General features: G+C 40.8%; 1 protein-coding gene across 32 annotated transcripts in view; it reads left to right on the top strand.

Moving 5' to 3' along the window:
* LOC136825010 (partitioning defective 3 homolog) overlaps nucleotides 1–1,655 on the top strand; it is a 471,362-nt gene extending 469,707 nt beyond the window's left edge. For 31 of the 32 annotated variants that reach the window (XM_067081040.1, XM_067081025.1, XM_067081019.1 and 28 more), the window contains one exon: nucleotides 1,074–1,655. In XM_067081040.1, coding sequence (XP_066937141.1) covers nucleotides 1,074–1,417 — 344 coding nt within the window. In that variant the 3' untranslated portion in view covers nucleotides 1,418–1,655. The remainder of the gene's footprint in view (nucleotides 1–1,073) is intronic. The other variant, XM_067081041.1, reaches the window with a different exon arrangement.
* Nucleotides 1,656–21,804: the final 20,149 nt, after the last annotated feature.

The raw sequence follows: 21,804 nt of genomic DNA, 5'->3' as shown, positions 1-21,804 counted from the left end.
GCAAGAGTTTGAAACTTTTTTGAATACAGTAATACCTTGAACTTACGCGAGGTTAGGTTCCAGAACCCTTGTGTAAGGCGAGGATTTGCACAAGTTTGGTACGGTCACTAAAAATGCTACATGTAGCAAATTGCAGTAAATGCTTATTTTTAGAGTTTAAACCCTAAATATGACAAAATCATGCTCCCAAAGCACTTTAATTTCACGTAAAAAAAAAAAAAAAAAAAAGAGAGAGAGAGAGATATTTTTCAATATCCTTCCTTAGTGGTATTTTATTTGACCATCAGTAGGCAACATTTTGTCCCCTTCATGGTCAAGATAAACGACAGGTTACACCCCCTTGCTCCGAAGGATGGAGAAAAGACGGAATCCACATGTATTCTTTTGAAAATTGAAATAATTTACTATAGAAACAAAAAGTTGTAGAGTAATTATAGCATGGGAAATATGAAAAAATTAACAACAAAGTACTTGTAATGTCAAGTTTATCTATAAAACTACAGTATACAAAACAAATAAATATCATGTTACATATGCATAAAAAATCTCTTATCTCAGAGAGAGAGAGAGAGAGAGATATTTACATCAACAGCTATTTTGTGATTTTGGTTGATTTTACTGTATTTTAATGTAAAGTATGCTAGTATCACACATTATTTATGTACAAAAATAAAAATACGAATTTTTCATACCAATTTTACACATAAAAGCATGAAAACTTATAAATTACTGTAAAAGTTAAATAACACTTCTACAGGGTTTCTCGAGGATTTTGCAAATGTTGGTTGTCTGTGAATTCATGCACCTCAAAGCGCATAAGATCAAGGTATTACTGTACATAAGAAATATATTTCAATTTTATTTAAAATTTGTAAGTGATAAGCTCCTGAAAGTGTCATTTATAATTGATATAATTTCAAGGTTTGTTGCAATAACAGGGGTACACAGTGTTGTCCTGTTAACGGACAGTTCAAATGAAGGCTATTTTCTTTAACTGACAGATAAGGCATGTGCAAAGATTACCGATAACCCAAAATTTGGCCAGAAGATAAAGTAGCTACCATTATTTTCAGATAATGTGAATAACAACATTCCAAGCAACCCAGTATTTACAAATGCCTCACAGTCACATCCAGCCAATATGTACAAGCAAACATCAGGATCATCCATGCACGGTAACCAGACTGTTCGAGGAGGCCAGTCACTGAATCCTTCCCAGTCAAATATACATGTTAGTCAGCGGGGAGGTTCTGGTGAGAATACTCGTGATCACCTTCGTGACCTTCCACACATGGATGGGATCTATGGATCCAGTTATCGACCTGCAAGCCACTTCACAGGTCCTCACCATAAAATGGCTCCCCCTCCACCTCATCATCACACAACCACTCTCACTGTGCCTGGTTCTAAAGTATGAAAGAACTTGGTTCTAAAGTATGAAAGAACTTGTATCAATATTCTGAAGGTGCCGAGGGTGTGTCTTATGTGAAATAAATTTTACATGTTAATTTATTGATAATCAAAGCAGAGTTTTAAAAGGTAAATTTCTTTTATGAGAGATTGGTGAAAGGATATTACCAAGTCCTTTTATGTATGACTGTTTTTAAGTGTGTAGCCATATATATTATATGGTGCAACATTCCATGTGAATTGTGAGATTTAATTCTTGTTAATATTTTTGTAAAAACAGATGTACAGATAGTAAGGGACCAAATATTTTTATTTCATAGTACAGTACCTGGACATTTGATTAGGCAAGTAAGATTATTGGCTCGTAATCACTCCTTAATTTGGCTGTTATACAGAAATATACAGATATATATATTTTTTAGACTTTCTCAGTAGAGATGATCAAGCAATTGCTGATTCACATTCCTGTGAAGTGCTCCAGGTTTGGTGCCTTTCATGAAGATAATGTGCCATCCAATGTTTTGCCTTGAACATAAATCACAGATTATTTAAAATGTGATGCTAACCTAATGTGTATATGGCTTTAGTATTGTATGTATAATATATATATAATTATATATATATTAGTTTATACATTGTGTATAACGTGAAAATTTCTTTAGGTTAGCAGAATTTAAACAAACTGTATCATTGAATTTTTGATAGACTAAGGTTTTCTTGTCTTTTATTTGACGTGATTCTTCTAGATTCTTTTATACTCTTGAATCCCAATTTTTAAGCTGTGCCAAAGCAATTTGGGTTACATTCCCATTTATGACTCTTAGGAGTCTGTTAACTGACATTGGTTGTAAATGACTGCTGTATGTGGTCACCTGTTTCAGTTCTGTACATTTTGTAAAGTATGTTGTAAAAAGTTTTAGTACTTAAGTATACGAGAGTTTTTATACTATGTAAAGGAAAGTAATTTAGGCTGCTGTACTGTTATGATATCTGCTCAAGGTGCAGCAATTTTTTTTTATGTAAATTGAGAAATCCAATACTCCAAAAAGAAAATAAAATTTTAGAATACCTGCGTATTTACTTTACCTTTTATTTTTATATAGATGACTAGGAGGGTTCCAAACCATCCTTGCTCTGAAAACATTATACTTACTCTCATAAGATGTGTTGCACTAAAAAGATACTCTACTGTATTGTGACTGTATTACAGTAATAGTGTTTTTGGATTTTTTTTTATATAAATTTAAAGTTTTTGATAGAAACACTTGTATGTGTACACATACATCAGGTTTTTTGTCCTTAAAGGGGGAACTTTTTACCCAGTTGTCATTCTATGCTTTCACCAATTACCATACTCTTGAAATTAATGGTTTTTTCATTTAGTTTGTCTTACCATCCAAGATACAGTATATGTTTCCTATATGTGGAGAAATAGTGCTGAAAACTGAAGTCATAGTTACTAGTAGGAACCAGAGTTATGATATTTCATAATTATCAGCAGGAAAGAACCGACTGTTGATGAGTATTAGTTCGAAAGCAGTTTTAATAAGTACCGTACATGTGCAAATTTATTACGTCTGAGAGTGTTTTTCATTTCATACAGTGTGTTGTATTAACTTTTCATATTTCTAAAAATTTATGGTTTATTTATAAAATTTTTCATTTTCCTTTTGAGGTTATTTAAATAAGCTGTGAATATTTGTTGGGTAATCTTATACAGTAATCTTTTGATTATCCAGATTAATAGAGCCAAGGCCTCGTCAGATAGGGTCAAATGAAAATATGGGAGTAAAATGGAAACTCCATACCTTTACTCCCCCTACCATGTCAACACTGCATAAGCGTAAACTGAAAATATGATGCAAAAGGCAATTAGTTAGCTTATTTTCCTTTGTTTGTAGCAAAATATACTGTATAAATGCAGTGTAATAGAAAAGTGAACCCCTTTTTTATTTTCCTCTTTCACAACATGCAATACAGGTTACACTACTAGAGAAAAATGACTCGATTTCATTTTGCCCAACTCATTGTATGACAGTCTTTAAAATACATTGTACACAGAAACAGCAAAGAAACCTACAAATATAAAAATGAATATTTTTATAATAAAACTTTTTTAAATACTTACCTCTCTATTACGAGAGCTGTATACCCGTGTCAGGTGGGAGGATGATTACAGTGAAAGTTAAACAAAAATTAATAGGATTTAGTTTGAACTGTATTCATCTATCCCTTTCAGGTTGTTTGAAGGTCTATAGTTTTCCATTCGGTTTTTTCTTCTGTCCACGTGAGTGGGGAGGTGGGGGGTGATACATAATAAGAGGAGTAAGTATTTAAAACAAATTCTATTAAAATTTCTATTTTTGAAACTAATCTTACCTCTCTTATGCCCACATTCAGCAAAGGAGGTGGGAAAGGGGCAAGGACAAATTTAATAACCCCCAACAAAACCATAAAATTCCACCAGGAATGATTAGCATCGAACTGCTGGTACTGTCGTCAAGTGAGGTCTAATTCATTAGGTAGCAAGACCTCTGAACAATGCTGGAGGTTCCTTGCTAGGGATACCTCTTGCACTCTGATGCAAGTGGGACAAAAGGCCTTGTGCCTTGACCAACAGAAGAACGATGCTAAAAGAATGAAGGCTCACACCTAATACAACATAGGTACCTCATACTCCCCGAAATTCAACAATTTCTTAACTAAATACAAAAGGTTAGAGTACAGCTATCTAATTATTCAAGATATGAGTTCCCCTGCCATAATGAGGGGTGAAAGAGCTCTGCACAATTCATATTTGATTTCCACATCTCACAGATAGTGCAAGGCAAATACAAAGTTACACCTCCACTGCACTGCATAGACAACTTTCTCCATAGAAGGAATGTGGTCGCTACTGCTCACACATCGTGGAATCATACTTTAAAGTGATGGCATAAGAGTCAAGTCTAGATTTGTGAGCGCTTCTCTGACCAGAGCCTTTTACAGACAAGACATACTATTCTTTGACAAGGGTAAGTCAGGTTTCCCAGGGCTGTAAAAAAGGTTGTTGGCACTTTGCCTAATTTCCCTAATCCTTTGCAAATACACAAAGAGAGCTCTGACTGGACATAGGGAAGTTTCTTCCCCATCTGGTATCAAAGAGGACAGACTAGGGATCACAAAAGCGCAAGGCAGAGGATGAGATTTCTAGTCTACTGCAACCGCTACTCACTTTCTGACGATGTTTCAGAAAATAACAGAGGTCTGGGCTCTTCAACTGGAGAGACACTCCTGGCAAAAGTTGAGGTTGATTGTTCCACCATCTCAGAGGGTCCTCTAACTCCCTAGAGACCTGAATTTGAATGGATTTCAGCTGAACTTTCCGGTTGCAGTGTTTCTTGAGAAAGAAAAGAACTGGCCTCATTATCAGCCTGGCACACAGAACCAACTTCTCTAACAGCGACAACCATTTCTTGGTTGGCAAGGTTGTGAAGGATAGAAATTCTTCTGGAATTAAAAGAAAGTTGTCTATGCATTTCACCTTAGGAGAAATGCACCAAGAAATTCTTGGTGCCCAGAAGCATTCCCAGGTAACAAAGGTTCTGAGTTGGTGTTAGAATGAAAATTGAAACATTCATCAGTACAGTAACATACTTGTCAACTTTAAAAGAGTATCTCTTGCCCTCAGGCTCCCCTCTAAACTGGATGCTGGAATCAGTCAACTGTCCAGGTAGAGAAGCACCCGAATGCCTAACATGTGAGCCCACTTCCCCATTGTATAGTGCTGCTACTGTATATCCATTTCCAATAAAGGGTAACTGCCTAGTATCAAGACATCACTCTCCTCTCTCATAAAGAGGGGAAGAAACTTTCTGACGGAGCAATTTAGTCAGTAAGCCAAATCTGTTCAGTGCCAACTTAGCCCATTTTGGAGATGAAAGGGGATATGCCTTACGTTCCAGCCTTGCAACCCTAAGGGACCTTAAACCATCATGTGGGGCATGGTGGAGGTCACCATCATAGATGGTATGGCCTAGAATGGCGGAGCCATGGCAAAACCTGGAGGTGGGAGTACTGCATGCTAGGACGCCGGAGCAGCAGTTACTTGTGCTCCGATGTGGGTGGAGACGGTAACCGACATCTTGGTGAATGTTGTCATGGTCACTGTTGATGTCGTAGCGGTAGCGGCAGCGTGGGTCACCACTGGGGTGCTTGCTAGGTGGGACAGGAGTCCTAGCAGAGATGGAGAGCCTGAGAGACCAAGGGAGCGCCAAGCTGCCTGCAGATCACTTGCCTACTGACCGAGGAGAGCTTCAACCTCCAAGGAAGAAGGAACAGTCGGGTTAGTGGAGGGAGACTCCTCTCGCTCCGAGGGAAAAATTTTCCCCCCGGAGTGAGGGGAGGCCCCAAAGAGGAGGTCATCCTGATCATCTGCTCCCCCCCGCCACGTTGTTCCACACTCAATAAAGCAAGCAAGGGAAGACAAAGGAGAGTTCTCTCCCAAATGAGAGACAGCCAGAAGGGGAAGCTCGCTGGGACAGACAAACAATGAAGAAGGGTTAGCCACCAAAGGTGCAGTTGGGGGGCATATAACCTTGGTGGCCTTCCTCCAATACTGTTTCCTCCCTTCAAACTTCACCCACTGCTCAGCTGACCAGGAACAACACTCAGTACAAGTAGATTCTCTGAAGCACACATGAGGAGCAGATTGCGTGTGGATCAACACCAACATAGGAGTGGAAGCTCCCGCATCTCTTGCCACCAACCCCAGGACACACACGCTTGGGGTAGGCGGCCTTGCGCACAGGCTTGTCTGATTCGTGGGTTTGTCTGGCTATAAAACACAAACATATATTCAAACACAACATATAAAGAAAGATTCCACCAAGAAAAGACAGCTCAACATAAGTCAGGGCAGAGAGTGAAGGAATACACGTTTGCACCACACGACGGCCAAAAGCAAACTGGAATGTTTACGTCCAAGCGGGCGGACGGAATCCCTGCCTAACGGACAGTGCAGTAGTTAACTGCCTAACAACCTTGTTTGAAAGTTCAATGGCCGTTTCCAGCTTCACTGAAAGTAATTCCTAATATAAAGGACCGACGGTTTGTATATCATGTAGGAACAAATTTAGTTTGCCTTGAAAAAATTGGGTGACTAGACTCACCCGATTTAATCTGTCCACGGTAGAAGGTCTCTTGCTGTCTAGCAGAGAGAAAAAGAATGAGTGCCCCCTTGCTTTTTTATGTACGTTAGGGCTGAGGTATGTCTGAATGGACTGACACAGTCTTGTGAACTAGGGTCATGAAGCACTGAAGCCCTAAGTGAATAGCTTTCAGCTCTCTGAGACTCTGACACTGATGTGAAGGTTCTGTTCTTCCGGAGACCACATCCCGGAAACTTCCTGGTTCCCCAAGAGGACTCCTCAACCTAGTGCTGAGGAGTCTGAATAGAAGTCTATGTCTGGGGTCAGAGGATGAAGGGATTTCCTTCTGAAAGTCTATGTTCGGACCACCACCATGCCAGTCCAACTTGATTACTGCATTTATGGGAAATGCGTGGGTGTTTGGCTGTGTTTCCCTATACCAGTTGGCCTAGAGCAGAGGTTCTCAACCTTTATTGCTTAGTGGTGCATTAATGATATACCCTGGAATTTGACGGCGCACCAACTCTACAGTCAGTGTAATTATAACTATTATTATATAAGCCTGCTACATATTCAACTAACACAAAGGTACACACTATGTAGGGCTATAACATACCCATAATATTAGTTCAAATATGTGTGCACACATGTAATGGTTATGATAATGAAGTAATACCGTAATAATAATAATAATAATAATAATAATAATAATAATAATAATAACAGTAATAATAATAATGATAATTATAATTACTATTATTATTAATAATATTATTATTAATATTTGTTTCTATTATATATGAATGAATTAATGAGCACATGGGAATGATGTACAACATACATTCCAGTTGTAGATTAAACATACCTGATTAATGGGACACTTGTGCCTGTCTGGATTTGCATATCCTTTCGATGTTAGGAGGGACACTGGACAGGCACACTCTCATTTCCTCTTCAGTACTCAGCAATCTAGACCTCTTCTTAGTTTGATGTTTGTGAGTGTTGAAAATCCTAGTTCACACAGATATGAGGTCGAGAACTGCAGCAATATTTTCTGGGCTTTTAGGGCTATGTGAGGGTGTTCGTTTTCAATTCTTATCCAAAAGCTTTCTAATGACATATCCAAGTACTCCAGTTTTAGTGTGCGGTCATTACGGATGTTAATTAGTTCCTCTTCTTCGAGGATACTAAGTTGTGGCTTGCTTGAGGGATCATCGATGAAAGGATTTCTTACCCAATCATATTGATCAGCAGATATATTAGGGAAATATTTTTCAATGTTCCATTTTAAAATTTCAAGGTGCTCCTTGATGAGTGGAATGATGTCTGTGTATTTAGCTTCAGCAGTCTTCTGAAACATATTGACATTGCCATCACTCACCCTATCTTTCCAAAGCCTTATTTTCTCCAGCAAGCCCTTTATTTTGTCAGATGATGTTAACATATTTTAATTTTTCCCTTGCTAGTATTAACCTTGTTTAGATGTTCAAATATATCCGCCAGGTAGCATAACTTTGCACTCCAAATTTCATCAGCCAGTAGTTCACAAAACTCAGGTTTTCCCTGAAGAGTAAAGAAAACTATCATTTCCTGTCTCAGTTCATGTACTCTCGAAAACACTTTGCCCCTTGATAGCCACCTGACCTCTGTATGGAGGAGAAGGCCTTCGTGGACAGATCCCATTTCTTCACAGAGAATGGAAAACAGTCTTGTCTGCTTTGGTCTGCTCTTTATGAAGTTTACCATCTTTACAACACTTTCAAGCACAAGCTTTAATTCCTGTCCAAGTGTCTTTGCAATAAGATTTTCACGATGTAAGAAACAATGTGTTGTAATCAGGTGTGGGTTTTCCTTCTGCACTAATGACACGAAACCTTTTACTGAGACCACCATAGATGGACAACCATCGTTAGTCGCATTTCTTTCAAATATTCTGCTACTGAGGAGAATATGTCCTGTCCTGAAGTTTGCACAAGTTCTTTGCAGCACAAAAATTGTTCAGTTATTTTATTATCCGCAATATATCTGATGAACACTAGTAATTGGGATTTACCTCCAATATTAGTTGACTCGTCTGCTTGCAGAGCATACATTTTATCTTTCATAAGCTCACTGACAGTCTTTTCAATGTCAGACGACCTATCCTTGATTCGTCTACCAATAGTGTCGTCCGAGAGAGGTATTTTTTTTACTTCTTTTTCAGTCTCATCACCAAACAAAGTTTTCACTACAGCACGACAAGTTGGAAGAAAATATGGCTCCGCAACTGAACGAGGTTTCATATGTTTTGCCGTCTGCTCTGCCACTAAATAACTTGCTTTCTGTGTTTTTTCTGCCACCTTAACTTTTTTCTCAAACCTAAGCCTTTGTTGTTTGTTACCTTTCAAAAGTCTTTTAAAGTAATCCACAGGTTTCTGAGAGAGGTGCTATGTTTTGTTGTTAAATGTCTTTTCATTTTCATAGGAGTCATAGATTCATTTGACAGCACAATGCCACAAACAAAGCACTTTGGTCTTGGACTAAACTCGTCATCACAACAAGTAAACCCAAGTTCTAGATAAGTCTCATTATACAAGCGAAATGATTTACTGCCGATGTCCTTGCTGCTATGTGTATGTGCTGTGGCCACCCTTGGACCTGAAGGACTGGATAAGATTTCAGCTGTCACTTCACTTTCCCTGCTTAGACCTACACAAATAATCTCACTTTGAAGCATCACTTCACTTTCTGCTATCGGATATGAACAAGAAGGCTGGCTTTCAGTAGTTAATCTTGCTTCATTTCCAGTGTCTTCGACACGTATACCTTGTGAATCATTATCAACTTCCACTCCATCTCTGCTGCTGTCAGTGTCAACAAGATGGTTGCATTTTCTTATGATAAACTTTTCCATGTTTTGCAAGGCTCAAACTTATTACCGCCACAGTAATAACATGCACGATGATCAAAGATGCACTGTTACTGGTACCTTCCTCCCACGCAGCTAGGATGAACGCTGGGAGAGGGGAACGGAGTAGCTAGCCGTGGTACAGATGGGAGGCTTACGTGTATAGTACTCGTGTTATTTTGTAAAGGGAATGTGTTCTTCACACACACACACACACACACAATCATACATACATACATGCACACATACACAGGCACACACACACACACTATATATATATATATATATATATATATATATATATATATATATATATATATATATATATATATATATATATATATAGTATATATATATATAGTATATGTATATGTATATGTATATGTATATGTATATGTATATATATATATATATATATATATATATATATATATATATATATATATATATATATATATATAGTATATGTATATGTATATGTATATATATATATGTATATATATATATATATATATGTATATGTATATGTATATATATATATATATATATATATATATATATATATATATATATATATATATATATATATATATATATATATATATATATATATATTATATATAATATATATATATATATATATATATATATATATATATATATATATATATATATATATATATATATATATATATATATATATATATGAGGGTAAGTCAAAAAGTTCCAGGAAAATTCAATATACTCTTTATTTAAGGAAATCCAAACACCATTTTTCTACATATCTACCATCTAACTCTATATACTTTTCAAGGCGCTGTTTCCACCTCTGCAACCCTTCTTTGTAGAAATTTGGGGCCTTTCTATTAAACCATGTTGAAACTGCATGTTTAGCAGCATCCAAAGATTCAAACCGGACTCCTCTTAAGTGTTCCTTGAGTTTTGGGAACAGGAAAAAATCTGAAGGAGCAAGATCAGGACTATAAGGAGGATGTGGAAGAGTTTCCCACCTAAATTTCCCTAGGACTTCTCTTGCAACCCTTGATGAATGTGCTGGAGCGTTATCATGATGGAACAAAATTCCGGTGCAACTTTCCTCGACGTTTTTAGCCAATGCAGTCTTCAGTTTTTGCAAAACACCTTTGTAGTAGTTCGGTGATTGTTTTTGTCCTTCAAGGAAATCAATCAAAATCACTCCTTTGGAGTCCCAAAACACTGTTGCCATAACCTTCTGGGCAGATCTCGCCACTTTTGAACTTCACTGGTGCAGCTGAACCTCTTGGTAACCATTGCTTTGATTGAATTTTACTTTCTGGGTCATACTGATGGATCCAAGTTTCATCTCAGTAACAATCCGGTCAAAAACTCTGATTCATTTGATTCAATCTTCGTTAAAACTGCAAGAGAAAGTTCAGCTCTTTGATGCAGTTGGTCTTGCAACGCTTTGGGACCCGTGCTGAAAGTTTACTCAAACCAAGATTTTCATTTAAAATTGAAAATGCGGAACCATGGGAGATCCCAGCTTCATTAGCTATCATATCGATAGTAACCGACGATCTTCATCCACTAGATTCTGCACCAAAGCCACAATTCTTTCATTTTTGCAGTTGATGGTCTTCCCTCTCTTGGGTTGTCTTTGAGGTCCTCCTGACCATCCTTAAATCGCTTTATCCAATCATAAACAACTGATTTAGATAGAGAAGAATCTCCATAAACTTGTTGCAAAGCTTCAATAATTTTCCTGGTTTCCAATCAAGCTTGGTCAGGAACTTGATGTTAGCTCTCATCTCAAAATTTTTATTTTCCATGGGTTCAAGAAGTTACTTTTCTGAAGCAGATGTTAACACCAGTAGCAAGAGGATGACTGAGGTAACAAGTCTATATGGATCACTACATCACAGATAATTGTTTACCAAGTATTTGGGTTGTTTCATTCCTGTGTAAATACATCATTCAACAATTTTTCCTGGAACTTTTTGACTTACCCTCGTATTACACACCTATCCATGAAATTTTCGCTGCGCACTTGGGGGATAGTCGTGGCGCCCTTCTGCTCCGCGGTGCACAGGTTGAGAATCACTGGCCTAGAGGAAGAATTGCAAAACTCTCATGAGAAGTTTACCTACCTTAACGAACGTCTTGATGGACGACAGTCCCCAGTAGGCTCATCCACTGATGGGCCGAGCAGGAAGAAAGGGCTAGAAACTCGTGGACCATCTAAAAGTAGCTGGCAATTCTTTGACTCATCCCCAAATAGAGGAACTCTTGCGATGGGGCCAGCTGGAACTTCTGAAGGTAGATGATAATTCCCAGTTCCTGAGAGAGGAGATGTACAAGTCCTTCGTGCACTTTTCCCTCGAAGGGGATCGAAGAAGCAAGTCATCCAGATACAGAGTGATGTTAATGTCTATTAAATGTCTATTAAATGAAGTCATTTAATAGAGAAGTGAGGACTCGAGTGAAAACTTGAGGTGCCATAGGAGGCTAAAGCAGAGTCCAAAAATGACATTTTTATAATAAAATAGTTTTATATATATATTTACCCAGTAATTACTTAGCTAAGAGTTTCTACTCGAACGGCAGTTAAAATTCTGAATTCGCGGTAGCAATTCTTTTGTTTGTATAAGGGACTATGCCCTGCCCACTTTTGGGGTACGAAAAAGGAACAACACCGCCAACACGACAATTTGTTTATGCAAAAAAAAAAGCATAAAAAAAAAAAGTCCATGTGCGGGGTGGCTCCAACCGTAATTACTAGGTAAGTATATATAAAACTATTTTATTATAAAAATGTCATTTTTATATATGTAACTTACCTAGTGATTACTTAGCTGATTCCACATTGAAAGGAGGAGGGGAATCATGGACAAAATCTTACTTTAAAATCAACAAGATAATTAGCTGTTCCTTACCTGATGAGAGAACTGCTGAAGGTAGATACTGCCTCTGGTGGCGCTCATCTCACCTGTAGCGGCGTGGCAGCATGGCCAGAATCGCATCTACTTAGGTGGGACATTTCGCAGAGGAGTACTCTGATGGCTGACGAAGTAAGAGGTTAAGGCTTTGCGACGAAGGTGTACACTGAAGGCCACCAAAGCATAAATAATTGGCCCTTCCCTGGGCACAGTACCACAATAATAACAAAAAACAGAACAACAAAGTCACCTATACCATAATTAAACAATGATTAAAAATAAAAACAAGACCACTACCCAACACAATTAACTAGTGAGCACTCCAGGTACATCGTACCCTCCAAGGCTCTCCAAGAACTCGACACCATTTTCAAGGCGAAAAGGAAAGGAAAGGAAGGGAGACTTCCTACACTTCCTCACCCATCACTACGCAAGCTACGGACACAGGTCCTAGGGTACTGCAGTTATCATAAATCGTCTCTACGTCCCGCAAACAGTGCATTGCGAACACCGACTTGCACTTCCAATGTATTGCCTCCAGGATGGCTGAGAGCGAAAGATTGTGTTTGAATGCTACCAAAGTAGCAACTGCTCTAACCTTGTGCGCTTTAACCTTCAAAAGCGTTAAGTCTGTTTCCACTAATTGAGAGTCTGCCTCAACTATGAGATCCCTCAAATGAAATGGCGTTCTTCGAAAGGAGTCTAGAAGGGTTTTTAACCGAACATGAGAGATTACTAAACTGGCCTCTAATCTTCTACGTTCGATGTAAATAATAAAGGAGGGCACGAACAGGTCACAGCTCTCTCTTCTTCTTCTTCCGTGCCTAGGATATCCGATAAACTCTGAATTGAAAAAGAACGGGGCCAGGGATGTGACAGGTTCTCATTTTTAGCTAGAAAACCAAGCAAAAGGTAGCAGACTGCATTAACTTGCGAAAAACCGATCCTTTTGCTTATAACTTGCAGTTCACTTACTCTCTTAGCTGTTGCTAAGGCCAGAAAGAGAGTTTTCTGAGTCAAAGCCCTTAGAGAAGAAGAGCGCATTGGTTCAAATTGAGGATCGGAAAGCCACTTAAGGACCACATCAAGATTCCAAGAGAAGGAAGCCTCTTTCTTGGGCTTGGAGATATTAAAAGACTTAATCAGATCGGACAAGTCTGGGTTGTTCGAGATGGCTAGGCCTCTATGACAAAAAACGGAGCTTAGCATGGCTCTGTAACCCTTTATAGTAGCGACCGACAACCCTTTCGAGGATTTCAAATAGAAAAGGAAGTCTGCTATATCAGTGATAGAATTTTTGAGGAAGAGACTTTATTTCTTCTGCACCAACTCCTAAAACGTGCCCACTTAGCTTGGTAGATGTTATTGGAGGAAACGCATCTGCATTTGGCGATAGCCTCTGCTGCTGCTTTTCTCTAGAAAAGCCTTTCGCTCTAATGAGTCTGTAGACAGTCGAAATCCTGTTAGGGCCAGAGAGGACAGTCCTTGATGAAACCTCCTGACATGGGGCTGTCTGAGCAGACTTGGAATTTCGGGAAGGAGCCTCGGAAAATCTATGAGTAGATTGACCAGGTCCGGGAACCACTCCTTCTGCGGCAAGAAGGGCGCCACGAGAGTCACCTTTACATTTTGGTGAGAGCAAAACTTCCTTAATATTTCCTGTATCATTCTGAATGGGGGAAAAAGCGTAAAGGTCTAGGTTGGACCAGTCCATGATCATTGCATCCGTTGCCCAAGCTAGAGGGTCCGGGAATGGGGAACAAAACAGAGGAAGACGGTAATTCCTGGAAGTTGCAAATAGGTCTATGCTCAGTTGACCCCAAAATTTCCAAAGGCTGGCACAGACTCGAAGATCTAACGTCCACTCCGTGGGTAGAATTTGCTTGTGACAGCTTAGCTCATCCGCCAGAACATTGCACTTGCCCTGTATGAACCGGGTGACTAATTGTGTCTGGTTCCGATCTGCCCAACATGGCAGATTTCTCGCTACTTCGCAGAGAGAGGAGTGTGTTCCTCCCTGAGGTTTGATGTACGCCAGGGCTGTGGTATTGTCCGCATGTACTGCTACAATCTTGCTGTGTCCCTGTGTTGCAAAGTATTGCAGACCTAGATGTATAGCCTAACTCTCTCACGTTGATATGTGATATGTAATCCTTTTTCTTTCGACGACTACTTCCCCGAGACTTCCAGGTTCCCCAGGAGTGCTCCCCAACCTACATCTGACACGTCGGAAGAGAATTCTAGGTCGGGACTCATTGGAGCTAGTGACTTAACTTCTGAAAGTCTGTCTGCGGACCTTCACCACCGCAGATCCTCCTTTATCTCTGGGGTTATTGGAAAGATGAACTTTTTGATCCCAGCACGCCCTTAAATAGAACTGGAGAGGTCTCATGTGAAGTCTTCTTAGTCTCACAAATTGATCTAGAGAAGCTAACGTCCCCAAAAGACTAATCCACTGGGTGGCAGAGCACAAGCGAAGCGAGAGGAAGAGGTCTACTTTCCTCAGACAGCACTACTCTCTTGGGTGACGGAAAAGCCCGCAAACTCAAGAGTCTATCAGAACTCCCAAATAAAGAGTCCTCTGAGTGGGAGTCATTTGTGACTTCTCAAAGTTGATTGTTAGTCCTAAATCCTGAGTCAAGAGAAGAGTTTTCTTAAAGTCCTTCATGCAGTGTATCTTCGTGAGCGAACGAATTAGCCAATCGTCTAGGTACAACGAGATACTCACTCCCACTAAACATAGCAAACCCGACAAAGGAGCCAACACTCGAGTGAAAACTTGTGGGGCCATAGAGAGACCGAAGCAAAGTGCTCGAAATTGAAAAATCTGGTCCTCGAAAACGAAACATAGGTATTTCCTCAAATCCAGATGAATCGCAATATGGGAATAAGCGCCCTGCATGTCTAGGGAAACCATCCAATCCCCTTGATGGATGGACGCCAGAACTGAGTGGATGGTTTCCATGTTGAATTTCGCTTTTCTCTGAAGACATTCAAGGCACTTACGTCGAGCATCGGTCTCCAACCTCCTGAAGCTTTGGGAACTACAAAAAGGCGATTGTAAAATCCTTTCGTGTTTGTTTTTCTCACTATTTCTATAGTCTTTTTGTTCAGAAGAGATGACACTTCCTTCGACACAGCCGAATACTTCTCTGAGCCGATGGAGTAGGCTGTCAATAAGACGGGCGTGTCGGTCAATGGTGGATTCTCCTTAAAGGGGATAGAGTATCCCTCCTTTAAAACTTTTACTACCCACTGATCCGCTCCTCTTCTGCTCCCTCTCTCCCAAAAGAGACGAAGCTTGGCCCTGTGGCGGAATTCAAAACCACAAAAAACAGTACACAACACTCACCCTGATCCTCGGTTGCTGGAAGATGGAGTAAGGCGTCCACGGTCGTCAACACAGCACCCAAAACCACACAAAAAAATCAATGAAACATAAAAAAAGAAGATGGAACTATATACACAACAACAAGAACAGCACACTAACAAGAAAACCAACAACTCTCAAAAAAGCACACAAAAAAACTGTCCAAGACCAAACGACTGACCGGCACTAGCTCTGACTCAAGACTCACTCCAAAACCGAAAAATCCTTCACATATTCCACAGACAGACAGCGCCGTAAACAAACTAACGACCTCATCCTCTTCCAACAACCAAAGCACTCACCAACGACCATTACACTCGCTCGCTCTCTCTCTCTCTTACAAAATGTTGGGAAATGCTAAATACAAACAAATTTATTCATCCTCTATAATTCTCCCCTTTTAGCATTTTCCAACCAACACCTTTCACACTGCATTCAAATCGCCTTACGTAACACCCATGGATGCTCACTAGCAGGTCCTTTAGAAGTCGTTCGCGGGCACACAATCAATTCTCTCAGACTCGCTCTCTCTTCCAGCAACATTCAGATTTACATTTTCTCCTCCACTCCCTCTCAGATTCACGCTATCATCTTCACTATTACCACTCTCAATTTCATCCACAATCTCATCTATACCCTCTAACTCGTTCCCAAATACCTCCAACAATTCTTCAACTAACCCATCCCATTCGCTCATTGACCTTTCCAATTCTTGCAACGATTCATTCAGGCTTTCAATCACTCGTCTATCACTGCTACGCTCTCTTACTCTTACACTTTCGCTCACCTCCAACCATTCACTTACCCGTACACGTTCAGTCAACTCAGTTATATCAAACCCGCATATGCTATACGTTCTATTCATACCATCCCATTCATCCGTATTACACGCTTTATCACTCATTTTCACTTTGGCACTCACACCCCTATCACATAACTTACGGTCACCCGTTCACTTACGTTCTTCCCTTTCTTACGTTTTCTACCATACTCTATCAAAACAAATTGCTGATCCTCATGCAACAACCCCTCACGTACATGCATCACACGCACCGCTTGCATCCTGGAGGACCCACCCATTTGAACCCCTTCACACTCAGTTTCCCAATTCGCTGTCACAGTCACCCTCTTTCGTCTACAAACACTTGATACATGCCCTTCCATTCCACATTCGTCACACTTCGCTCGGTTCTGAACACATTCTCGCATAATGCCCATTCTTACCACAGTTGCCACATATTACATTCACTCGGGTACCCCTACAACCATTAACAATATGACCCACCTGTCCGCGCCTGTAGCATTTAACCCCTATCTTTCGTACACTCCTTACCAAATGTCCCGATTGCCCACACGAAAACACGCTCCTAAAGCCCACCTACACTCATTCTTTGTATGTCCTTCCTTTCCACATCTAAAACAGAGGGCTCGACTTCCACTCATCGACCTTCCCCTTTGTACACTACTATCCCTAACCCGTCAACCCGTTGTTCCCTTACAAACCCACCATTCATCCTCACTGGCACCTCCACATTACTTGCTCTTACACTCCTATCTATTACACTATCGGCCATTCTCATTGGGCCCCTCAACACTGCATCCCTAAAGCTTCCAAACTCTGGTACTCTCTCATCTACCCCAGCCCTTACACTTACACTTCTGCTCTCTTTTATAACCCTGTCAAGCTCATAATCTTCTACAATTTCCAAAATTTCTCCCCAAGTCAACCTTTTCATTTGTCCATCTTTTCTTCTCCTTCCGCTTCAAGTTCACAAATTCTCTAACTCCATCTGGCACTGTCCCTAACAACTTCCGTACTAACTCCTTACATTCATCTATCCCATCATCCCCAAACTTCTTCCTTGCCAATGTCTCCAGCCTACAAGCATACAGTGACAAGGTTTCCCCAGCTTTCATTCTTGCCTCATCAAATTCATTCTTCCTCTTATACTTAACACTGGCTTTCATACGCCTCGCTTGCTCAACTAGTCTAGCTTTCACCTTGTCATACTCAACATCCCCCACACTCATAATAACCCTATACATATCAAGCCAAACCCAGTCAAATATTCTCCTAATTCTCGTGCCCACACTCTCTTACTTTCCCCATACTTATCCTGACAAAACCTTTCATACTCCCTAAAGAAATCATGCACATCCCTACTTCCATACTCATTATACTTTTCACAAAGGGGTACCTCCCTCACATACATAGCCTTTCTCACTTCTTTCTCACTTTCACTCTCACTTTCGCTACTTTCACTCTGTCCTTTCATACCCTCTTCCGAATACAAAGAGTCCACTTCCGCACTTACATTCATCTTACTCATTACACTCTTCTTCCCCTCCCTTTATTTTATCCACTCACCTCCATCCACCTCACTATCACTACTGCCTTCACCCTCTCCCTTCTTTCTTGCCTTTCCCACTTCCTTACCCATCTTACCAGTTTCCTTTCCCTTTCCTTCTTCCCTTCTTCTTCCCCTGACTTATCCTTACTTTCCTCTCTGTTCCTTCCCTTGCTTTTCATTCCCCTTTTCCTTACCCTGCCTCTCATTCCTCGTTTCTTACTTCCTATTCCCATATCACTTTCATCACTCACGCTTCCATTCACTTCTCCCTCCTTTTCTTTCTCTCTTGCCCCTTCACACATTCCAGAGAACCTGCCTCCAACAGCCCCTTCTCCAAAAACACCCTTGAACATACCTTTCACCATTTCTTCCACACCTTTCATCATTCCCTCCAACTTTTATCCACCCTCTCTTCCATTCTCTCTTCTGACTCTTTCACCTCCCTTTCATTTCTTCTTTTGCACTTCTTAGCATTCCCCAATCTCCTCCAACTGACTCCTCAACTCCTCATTCTCACTCCTCAGCCTCCCATTCTCCTCCTCCAGCCTACCCTGGAGTTCCCTAGCCACTGGAGTTCCTCTCTCAGTTTCTCTATCTCACTCATCCTGACCTCTTACTCTCACTCTACCCACCACAAACAATCCTAACGGGCTATTATACAACAGCCCCATGTTGGGCGCCAAATATTATGTATGAATTCAAAACCACAAAACCAGTACACAACACTCACCCTGATCCTCGGTTGCTGGAAGATGGAGTAAGGCGTCCATGGTCACCAACACAGCACCCAAAACCACACAAACAAAACAAGGGAACATAAAAAGAAGATAGAACTATATACACAACAAGAACAGCACACTAACAAGAAAAACCAACAACTCTCAAAAGCACACAAAAACTGTCCAAGACCAAACGACTGACCGGCACTAGCTCTGACTCAAGACTTACTCCAAAACCGAAAAATCCTTCACATATTCCACAGACAGACAGCGCCGTAAACAAACTAACGACCTCATCCCTCTTCCAACAACTTCACCAACGACAATGCTAAATACAAACAAATTTATTCATCCCTCTATAGCCCCTACTGGAGCATGGACTAAATCCTCACTTGCGAGAGGATGATCTTGCTGAAGATTTTTTGATCGCTCAGGGAGCAAATCTAACCGAACCTCTGGACCTGGGGCGTGCTCTCTGAATCCCTCCACAAAATGGCTTAGGATGTTCGAGCGGAGATGATGATTTAGCCGAGAACGCAGGTTGATCCTTCTGGTGCTTCGCCGACTGATTCAACAAATCCTGCATTGACTTTTGGTGCAGGCTCGCTGCAATCTCGTTTATGGTGGACTGAGGAAACAAATGCTGTTTGTCCAGAGGAGAAAACAGTAGAGCTGATTTCTGTGAGGCCGTCACACCCTTCAATGTGAATGAGACCCAGAGTTCACACTTCTTTAAAATGCCCATGGCATACAGTGCAGCTAATTCGTGAGAGCTGTCTCTAACGGCTTTATCTGTGCAAGACAAAATTATCCAGGTCTGTGAGTTCATTGCACAAAAGAGCTGGTTCTTGAAGTTTCTTGGCAAGCGCTCCTAAACACCAGTCGAGAAAACTCAACACTTCAAAGGCCTTAAAAATACTTTTCAAAAGATGATCCATCTCCTGTGCTGTGAAGAAGGTTTTTGCCGATGCGAGAGCTGATCTCTGTGCCGAGTCAATGAAAGCAGAGAAGTCCCCCTGGGAGGAGGCAGCCACTCCCAGGAAGGAGCTTCTCCCGTTGCATACGGCAAATACCTCATATGTGGGAGGCAAGGAGGAGGAATGCTAAAACAAGCTCTCCCTTGAACCCTCTTCTCAGAAAGCCAGTCCTCCACTAGTTGAAGAGCTTTTTTTTCGAAGATTTGGAGAGAACCATCTTTGGTAGTCGAGACGAATCCACAGACTGAAAGCTCATCAAATAAGACGAACCTGGAGAGGATGGAGAACTCGGAGAGAAAAATTCTGGGAAATGCTGAAGAAGGCACTTGAGGAGAGACACATACGGCGTCGAAGATGTATCTTCATTCGCCGAAGTGATCGGAGAAGTCATCGCAACTAAATCAAGGGCAGCCTGAGCTGTAGGCTTCTGTAAAAGGTTAAGGATGTTATCCAACTTGCGTTGCAACGGTTCAAGAGAGGGGTCCAATGCAGGAGAAGGCTGATTGGAAGTTGCAGGGTGCTTGAGACTCGAGGGGTTTCGAGTGCTAATGGGAAGAGTGGCAGCTTCAGGGCGCTCCGACGAAAGGGAACGTCTGACCACTTCAGGGAGCCTGAAAGCGTCAGGTTGCTTCGCCATATCAGGGCGCTGAGCCACATCGGGGTGCTTGGCCGCATCGGGGCGCTTGGCTGCAACAGGGTGCTTCTAGGAGACTGACGCTGCCTGCCCGAGAGGAGAATCTGGCTAGAACCTAATTCCTGGCGCAGAGAGAGGAGAAACGTTCTGGAGTGTGCCACTTGCTGCACAACTGATGACTAAAAGAGGGCTCCCTCAATCACTTGCAAGGGAGATGCGGGGACTGATCTTACCCGAGAAACATCTCTTCAGCGGGCAAGATTCGCCAGGAAAACTATGAAGACGGCTCTTGCGAGGCGATGACTCCTCAGAACTAGAAGAAAGCCGATGAACTTCCAAGACGCCTTTCCAGCGGCTGTCTCTAGTCGCAACCTGGGATGCAACAGGTTGGACTGAGGGGACGACTGCCCATGGGCAGACCCCACTGACCTCCCTTGGGCTACCGGTATGCCTCCTCCCAGGTAGCGAGGAGTATGGCATGGACCTGCACCTAGGAGAATCAGCGGGACGAACAGCTGCCTCCTCCACTGACACTTCATCTTTTGCACTATTTTCAAATTTGTCCATCAGGACACACACTAATGCCCCTAACTGGGCCACTGGGCTTACAACAAGATTTAAGCGTTGCTCAAATTTATTTTCAAGGCTGGCGAAGCGATCAGGTTCAGAAGTGATGGAGCCAGGAGAAGGACTAGGTGGTTTAGGATAATTGATGCAGGTGGGAAGGGTTTACAGTTGGAGAACAAATAGATATGTCAGCCTTATCTGATCTTTTCTGCTAGCTTTAGCGGCTGCTTTCCTCTTCCTATCTCCTTCTAGCTTCACCAAATGAGAATTTAAGGTCTTCCATTTCTGTTCCCCCCAATCTCTGCATTCATCACAAGTCAAATCTATTGAACAAACCTGACCTCAAAGTCAAAGTCAAATTCTTTATTCCATTAAAAATGGCTATTACATAATTTTACTCTTTCTTGAGTAACACAGGTCTATACATAGTTTTATAAAGAGTTTTACATAATAAACAGTATTCATTATCACAGGACCTGCAACTAGTATACAGGTGACATATTGCAATATAATATCACTGATATCAATAAAAACGGAAATGCAATAAAAATTTTCGACTCTATGCAACAGAAATGCAGTAAGATAAACAACATACAATAATATAGGCATAAAATGAGTACAACATACAATAATATAGGCATAAAATGAATACGATCCTTAAAAACAATCAAGTGAAAACTTTCATATCAGTAAAATAATAAATTAGCTAATTCTCATAAAAGATAAAGTAAACAGAGTTTACAACCAAAGATAAAATTTCACAACTTTTATTCGGTATAGAAGAGAATACTTCTAAAGCTCCTAAAACTTATGACAGTGATGAGAACCTAAGGTTAAAAATGAAG

This window comes from Macrobrachium rosenbergii, chromosome 36 (genome assembly GCF_040412425.1).
Source record: "Macrobrachium rosenbergii isolate ZJJX-2024 chromosome 36, ASM4041242v1, whole genome shotgun sequence".
Taxonomy (NCBI): Eukaryota; Metazoa; Arthropoda; class Malacostraca; order Decapoda; family Palaemonidae; genus Macrobrachium; species Macrobrachium rosenbergii.
This window is presented reverse-complemented; position numbering and strand designations above follow the sequence as displayed.